Here is an 8,117-nt window from a genome sequence, read left to right as displayed (position 1 = left end):
CCTGGGGCCTCTGCCTTGTGCTGGGCAGGGTGGGAGTCGCTGTCTGCAGCTGCTTGCTCCAGGCACTGAGGAGTGGATATTCAGTGGGCCTTAATTTGCTAACCTGTAAAATGGGAAACTTGGCTTAGCTGCACCTATGGGCTCTCAGTCCAGCCCACCTTACTTTGAGAGCCTCCAAATGTCCCCAGCCCCCAACCCCCACACAGCAGCTTCCCACTCTGGCTTTGAGGAATTCAGCCAGGGCTGCTCTGAAGCTGCTCTGTGTGCCCAGAAGAGCCTGCTCCCAGACCAGTTACACAAAATACAAACAAATGCCACTGAGTCTGGAGCACTGATGGCCTCTGTGTCTCCCAGCAGTCAGGGCTCTGGAACTTCTCAAAAAGTAACGGGGACACAAGGCCTGCCCTGGATCCAAGGCTGCCCCTTTGGTCATTTGTAGGGTCAGATATTGTGGCTTTCAAGACCCTTCCTGCTCACAGCTGCTCTGTCCTCCTAGTGTGTGGTCCTGTGCCCTCCCCAGTGTTAGCTCTGTGCCTGAGACTCTGGCTCCTCACAGCCCCTCCTCCCCACCACCTTCACTCTGCATCCCATCCTTCCCGTGGCCAACCCCCAACCCCTGCCCCACAGCTCTCGGCCACATTCCTGGGATCAAGTCTCATAGCTTCCACATTTGTTGATGGCAGGTGATATCATAGGTCAAAGGTTGAATTGATGAGTTTTTCCTTCATGTGGTTGGTGAGCATCTGGTATGGAGCCCAGCCTCATGAAGGGCTCACCTCTGAGTAGACTGTCTGCAGCAGGCAGTGGCCGTGGCCTCAGTGTGTAAGGAAGAGCCTGGTAGAGTGCACTTCGTGTAAACAGACAAGTGTGCATGCACATATGCGTGTGTTTTGTTTCATTGTGGTTTTGTGTTGGGGATTGTACCCAATGCCTCGTACTCACTAGGCAGGTGCTCTACCACTGAGCTGTGGCCTCAGCCCTTTGGGCTCTTGTACACTTCATCCAAGACTGTCGGTGGGATCCAGGGCCTTGAGCACACTAAGCAAGAACTCTCCCTCTGAGCCACCTCAGTGTCAGAGTTTATCTGTGCACATCCATGCATGTGTGTGCGCATTGGTGCTTGTGACAAGTCAGCTGAGCTACGGTGCTGTGTTAATGATGTATAACATGAGCATAGTCAGGCTTTAGTGTGAGGACTCTCACACAGGCAGAAGGGCAATGGTTCTGAGTCCTATTATGACCCCAGAAGGGAACTTGACTGCTGATGGGAGGTGGACAGCGCCTCCTCCTCAAAGTGAGCTGCTGCATGCCGTGGGTATTCTAGAGACCGATTCTAACGATGGAAAAGGTTTGCAGTGCTAAGGACTTTTGTAACTTAAATCAACAGGACAGAAATAGTCCAGGGTGGGAGATGAGCGTTCTAGAGGTTGGAAGGACATTTATGGCTAATCTTCCTTCTTGCATGGAAGGTTTTTTGTTTGATTGTTTTATCCTTCTGTGGTTGTTACACTACTTGCCTGGTTTTGTTTTGGTTGATTTGGTTTGTATTTTTAATTGTTTATTAGTTTTGTTTTTTTTTTTCTTGGAGACAGCCATGGCTGGTCTGGAAGCCAAGGTGTGTTTAACCATGCCACACTTTATTTTTTTTTTTATATCAGGCTTTTATATAGACCAGGCTGACCTCAAATTCAGTATGCAGAGTAGAATGACCTTGTGTTCCTCCTGCTTCTTCTGCAGAGTTCTGGATTTCCTGGAATGGGCCGCCAGGCCAGTGTAATAGAGTGCTTCTGCATTTAGAAAGGACAGGCCGGGTGTGGTGGCGCATGCCTTTAATCCCAGCACTTGGGAGGCAGAGGCAGGTAGATTTCTTAGTTCGAGGCCAGCCTGCTCTACAAAGTGAGTTCCAGGACAGCCAGGGCTATACAGAGAAACCCTGTCTCGAAAAAACCAAACATATATATATATATATATATATATATATATATATATATAGAGAGAGAGAGAGAGAGAGAGAGAGAGAGAGAGAGAGAAAGGACAGGGGACACTGGCAGGGCTTACCACCAAAGCCAGAGCTGGTGATGGAGGTTGCTCTCTCCTGGGCTTACTGTGCTGTGGAGGCATCTGCTGTCCTTAGTGGATCTGGGGTGAAATCCCCCTGTGTAGGTTCCATTCTTCCTGTGGACAGGGCTCTGGTCTGTCTCCCTGATGGACAGGGCTCTGGTCTGTCTCCCTGATGGACAGGGCTCTGGTCTGTCTCCCTGATGGACAGGGCTNTGTCTCCCTGATGGACAGGGCTCTGGTCTGTCTCCCTGATGGACAGGGCTCTGGTCTGTCTCCCTGATGGACAGGGCTCTGGTCTGTCTCCCTGAAGCCCTTTCTTTGAAGCCCTTGGCTGGCCTAGCGAGCACACACTTGGCACTGGAATGAGCAGGATGTGAACCGAACCCTCGACGTTGTGACTGCTCTGACTTCTGCCCCAGTTCTGCCTGGGGCCTTGGTTGTAGGAATCTGAGAGGCAGTGAATGCCCTACCCTTGGATGAGCAAGCTTGCCATGCTGGGAGGATAAACCCAAGGTTTGTCCTTGCAGAAGCTGCCATGATCTGATGTGTCATGGACCACACCTAATCCCTAGGAAGTACAGACTGATAGGGTTAGGGTGTGTGTTAGAACACTGGACCAAGGGAGCCCCAGTCCTGAGCATCATACCAGCAGTGAACTCTGGTCATCTCTGAGTGACTGTGACCTGTGTCCCATAAAGAATAAAATATGGACTGGACAGTGGCACACACCTTTAATCCCAGCACTCAGGAGGCAGAGTCAGGTAGATCTCTGTGAATTCAAGGCCAGCCTGGACTATGAAGTGTGTTCCAGGACAGCCAGGGCTACACAGAGAAACCCTGTCTGGAAACTGCCCCCCTCCTCCTACCCCCCAAAAGATATATGGGGTTATAGTGAGGACTGACTGAGGAAATTAGTGGTTGCAATCCTGACTCCTGTCAAATGTTTCTCAAGTCTATCATGTTATCACTAGCAAGGTTGCCTGTGGCTAAGGAGGTCCCTGGCCCTGACACATCAGACCTGCTTGCCAGAGTACTTAGATTGGTCTCCGGATAAGGAAACAGGCTCATAGGAGCCATGCCACCATCCACAAATCAAGCCCCCAAACTTCCCTCTCCGTTGTCTCTGTCTCTTTTTCCCAGGGCACAGCATGGATCCTGGCCTGGCTGGTCTGCTTGGACGACAAGCTCCACGCTCCAGACAGCCTTTCATGGTAACCTTCTTCAGGGCCAGCCAGAGTCCTGTGCGGTCCCCTCGGGCAGCGAGACCACTGAAGAGGAGGCAGCCAAAGAAAACTAACGAGCTTCCGCATCCCAACAAACTCCCAGGGATCTTTGGTGAGGGTGGTGTCGAGCCTCCTGGGAGGTCTAGTAGATCTGATTGGCGACCCTTGACCTTTGGGGTGTGCCTGGCTAGGGGAGAGGGCTGCAGAGGAAAGCGGAAGCTCTGTATGCCCTAGAGTCCTGTTGGGGAGTTCTCCGGAGCATCTGGAGCCCCACCCCCACCCCCACCCCCAGGCAGCAAGGTGAGATCTTGCTGAACACAGCCATAGCCTGTGGTGATGGAGCCACAGAAGGACTGTTGAGCTGGGTCACGGCACGAGCAGGGATCCAGAAGTGGAACTTGTGNTTCCAGTGCTTTAGTTTCCTATTGTCCTTCATTGTAAATGTGCCTCCTGTCACATCACCACTGCGAGTACCCATGGCAACTCCGTAGAGCAGGACCTCTGAATAGACTGTGCCTTCTCGTCCCTACAGATGACGGCCACGGTTCCCGCGGCAGAGAGGTTTGCCGCAGGCATGAGCTCTACGTCAGTTTCCGTGACCTTGGCTGGCTGGTAATGTCTGCCTTTCCTCTGCCTGCTACCTGCAGACCCTGGTGCCTCCAGGGTGGGGGTGGAGCTACTGTGCCTTTAATGTATATAAAAGGCATGAAAATGGAGGCGGTCTGTGGGCTCTGCCCAGTAAGCTGTCAGCACTCCAACAGGGCAACTGAGGCTGGGTGGGCAGGGCCTATGAACTCTTCCTGCTACAGCTGCTGCAGGGGGCATAGGGGCAGCTGTGGAGGAGACAGGAGAGGAGGGTGTGAAGGGCCGAGCTGGGGTCCAGCCTCGCCTACTGCCTACTGAGGGGAGGGTCAGTGAGGGATGAGGGTACACAGCCTCAGGTCATCCTGTGATAGGAGCCGTGCCAATGGTCTTGGAAGGAATATTGATGTGATTCCTCTCTCCCACCCGCAGGACTGGGTCATCGCTCCCCAGGGCTACTCCGCCTATTACTGTGAGGGGGAGTGTGCTTTCCCACTGGACTCCTGTATGAATGCCACCAACCATGCCATCTTGCAGTCTCTGGTCAGTACCACCGTAGCCTGCTGCGACAGGTGGGGTGGGGCAAGGGAGTGGTAAGAAGGAGGAACTTTCTAGGCATGCACTGCGCATGCGCAACATCCTGTGGCCCGGGATAGGACCCAGATTGACTCGCCACAGCCCCTGTGATCACACTGAGGCACACATAACAACACATGGGCATCCCATAGGGGCCTGTGTGACCTCGGTGCACAAGTGAAAGATGGACTCAGTGGATCTGGCCTCCCTGGTGTGCACGTATGCTCATCCGTCCTGCCTGGCAGCTCGGCCTTCCTTGACTCTGTTCTGGGCCTTGGGTCATTCCTAATGCCTTTCCCCTGACATCCCAGGCTCAATTAAGACTCAGTATGTAACTAAGGATGACTTTGAACTTCTGTTCCCCCCACCACTGGTCCAGAGTGCTGGGATTATTCATGTGCAATATTATGCCCAGTTTATGTGATGCTGTGGGTCAAATCTGGGGCTTTCTGCACACTAAACAGGCTCACGGCCAACTAAGGTCTATCCAGAACTCCACCCTTGCTGCTGTTTTTGACCCCACCTCTTTCCTGACTGTTCTCTTGTGGTAGCACTGGTAAGCTTTAGAATCTAGGCCATTTTCAGTTTAGGAAGCAGGTTCTAGCAGAAGCCACACTACAGCCTGTATTGAAAGGCATTTATGCTTGCTGAGTCTGGCATTGGAACCTTCTAGAATTTTTTCCCTGATGTTCTGGGGTCCTGGGGTCCCACAGCTTTGTGTTTATCTAGCAAGAGGCTGTGCCAAGTGATGTCCCAGAGTGAGCACCATGAATTCAAAGAGCTGCTTTGAGCTGGTGCTAAGGAATACTTTCACTGTGGCCATTGGCATTTGCTGGACACCTGGGAGGAGTGGCTGCGGGGTGACAGTGAGATATGCAGTCATTAGTCCCCAAGTAAGGGAGGCCCCTGGTATGATGGTGCACCTGAACCTCTGGGTCTTGTCCCCTCCCCACTTTGCTCTGGGCTCTGTTCTCCCATTGGCAGTGGCTTGGCTAAAGTGAGTGCTCATGACTTGTCCCAGCAGCAGACAGGACAACCTCTGTCCCCTGGGGAGGCTGTGGCAAGCACATAAGCAAAGCAGCAGTGAGCAAGAGGAGAACCATGAGGTCTAGGGTCAAGCTGTTCACTGCTGATGGAGAGAGCCGAGGTTGCACTTCTGCATCAGGAGCATCCGGGGCAGCGATAGAAAGAAGAAAATCAGTCGGGGCAGTGGTAGCCTTTAATCTCTGCACTCAGGAGGTAGAGGCAGGGTTTACAGAGGGACTTCCAGGACAGCAGGGCTACACAGAGAAACCCTGTCCCCAGTCAGATCTAAATAGCAAGTTTCAGGCTACATACTGAGACACTGTCTCAAACCAAACCAAACCAACACAACAATAACAAGAATACACAAATGGCCCCATGCAAACTATGAGTTAGTTTTGTGGCTGCTGAGTGAGTGAAAGACTGTTATCCCCACTGTCATCTGACGAAGCCTAGGGCTGTGACAAGTATAAGAAGGAGGTGTCTTATGGTATCAACACCCCTCTCTCCAATGCCCCACTGCAGAAATGGCCCCTTCTAGACTCCAGCCATTTCAGCCACACTCCTTCCTCCGACACAGGCACACTCAACATCTCCTAGTTATGTCACGTGAGGTTGCACATGGAGAGATGAAGAACAGCTGCCCCCAGGTCCCAGTCTGGCTATATGTCACCCCCGAGGGCTATCCTCCCTCCATGGCCTCAGTGAAGCTGCTGCCTCGTATTTGCCCAGTCATAGCTGCACTGCTGGGCTGCTGGGCAAAGCCTGTGGGAAGGGGGTGCCCATCAGACTGCTTCCTGTAGACCCCACTCCCGGGACTAGGGAAGCCAAGTGGAGGCTCTAGACAGCTAAATACACACACACACACACACACACACACACACACACACGGTTCTATACCTGTTAGGAATGGCACTCATGGGCACCCAGGGCTGGAGAGTAGCAGAATTGCCTGTGTCTGGGCAGACTTGGATATGACAGTGAACCAGGAGCTGAGAATGCCCATGGCTTTGTGGGTTAGGGTGCCTAGCCTGTGCTCTGAGGCCACCGGGCAGGACAAGCCCAAGATGGAGAATGGCGTTGGGCTAGTGAGGGGCTTAGTCTTTCTGGAAAGGAAGCAAGCGGGAGCTGATGCCTTTGCTGGGTAGTTCTTTGAGAAGGACACCAGGTTCACACCCCTGCCTGCGTCCCCTCCTTCCCTCCCTCCCTGCCAGGTGCACCTGATGAAGCCAGATGTTGTCCCCAAGGCATGCTGTGCACCCACCAAACTGAGTGCCACCTCTGTGCTCTACTATGACAGCAGCAACAACGTCATCCTGCGGAAGCACCGTAACATGGTGGTCAAGGCCTGTGGCTGCCACTGAGGCTGCCCAGCATCCTGCTGCTACCACCTTAGCGTCTGGTCGGGCCCCTCTCCAGAGGCAGGAAACCTTTCTGTGTTATCATAGCGCAGACAGGGGCAATGGGAGGCCCTCACTTCCCCTGGCCACTTCCTGCTAAAATTCTGGTCCTTTCCCAGTTCCTCTGTCCTTCATGGGGTTTGCGGGCTATCGCCCTGCCCTCTTCATCCCTCTACCCCAAGCATAGACTGAACGCACACAGCATCCCAGAGCTATGCTAACTGAGAGGTCTGGGGTGAGCACTGAAGGCCCACATGAGGAAGACTGGTCTTTGGCCATCCTCAGCCCACCGTGGCAAACTCCGGATGGTCTAAGAAGGCCCTGGAATTTGAAACTGGCTGATCTGGGCTCTCTGTACCACTCATTATGGTGGTTGGGACATTTTTAGGTATAACGGACCCATACACTTAGATCAGAGCATCACCATACTCCTTGGAATCAGAGCTAGCTTGCTAGAAACCGATTCAGAGCCAGGTATAGTGGTGCATGTCATTATTCATTAATCCCAGCACTAAAGAGGCAGAGACAGGGGAATCTCTGTGAGTTCAAGGCCACATACAGAGACCCTGTCTCGGGGATAGAAAAAAAAAAAAAAGAAAGAAAGAAAGAAAGAAAGAAAAGAAAAAAAGAACCATCTGGCTAGTTTACAGTAAAGGTGAGAGGAGCATTTCACAACATGTGTCCTGGGCCTGACCTTTCTGCCTGTAAGCAAAGGACCCTGGGAGCTTCCAGTTCCCTCTACCACTGCCGCCATGCTGACCGGTCTGGGGCTGGGCATCGAGAAAAAATGAACCCTTAGCAGAAGCAAGGGCACAACGGAAGAGGCTGGCTCAGGCTTGCACGCAGTAGGTGCCACCTCTCCTACTGACTGATGGCCTGCGCCAGAGATCTTCCTCCAAATGTCCCACGATGCACCTGGACAGGACCTCCACATACATCCTCAGCACAGACCTGCGGATGGCCACCCAGCTGCTCAGAGGAAAGAACCTGGCTTTCCTCTTTCTCTAAGAAGAGCTGTCTATCCCACCGAGGGCACAGTGACAGCCCTCCAGCCAGGCGTGGGGCAAAGGGGAGGAGTCTCGGCGTGTGCTTATGTCTGGGAACTAAGAACAGGTTGGTCGCCAAGCTGGCGTCACCCTGGGGGCCCCAGCAGCTCCATCCTGTTTCTGGGACCTGTGAGTCAAAGAAAAGGCCCCTGTCCCAGGGGACCGACAGGTGGTAATTAGGCCGACTTGGGCGGGGAGGGCTTGGA

At 53.1% G+C, this 8,117-nt stretch overlaps 1 protein-coding gene across 2 annotated transcripts in view; it reads left to right on the top strand.

Annotated features, from left to right (window-relative positions):
- Positions 1-7,441, top strand: part of Bmp8a (bone morphogenetic protein 8a) — a 30,819-nt gene extending 23,378 nt beyond the window's left edge. Inside the window, exons 4-7 of one of the 2 annotated variants that reach the window (XM_021200704.1) lie at positions 3,202-3,396; positions 3,817-3,896; positions 4,299-4,409; positions 6,680-7,441. In XM_021200704.1, the coding sequence (XP_021056363.1) occupies positions 3,202-3,396; positions 3,817-3,896; positions 4,299-4,409; positions 6,680-6,829 (536 nt within the window). In that variant the 3' untranslated portion in view covers positions 6,830-7,441. Of the gene's footprint in view, positions 1-3,201; positions 3,397-3,816; positions 3,897-4,298; positions 4,449-6,679 lie in introns of both variants that reach the window. The other variant, XM_021200703.1, reaches the window with a different exon arrangement.
- Positions 7,442-8,117: the final 676 nt, after the last annotated feature.

Source organism: Mus pahari, chromosome 6, assembly GCF_900095145.1.
Source record: "Mus pahari chromosome 6, PAHARI_EIJ_v1.1, whole genome shotgun sequence".
NCBI classification, from domain to species: domain Eukaryota; kingdom Metazoa; phylum Chordata; class Mammalia; order Rodentia; family Muridae; genus Mus; species Mus pahari.
This window is presented reverse-complemented; position numbering and strand designations above follow the sequence as displayed.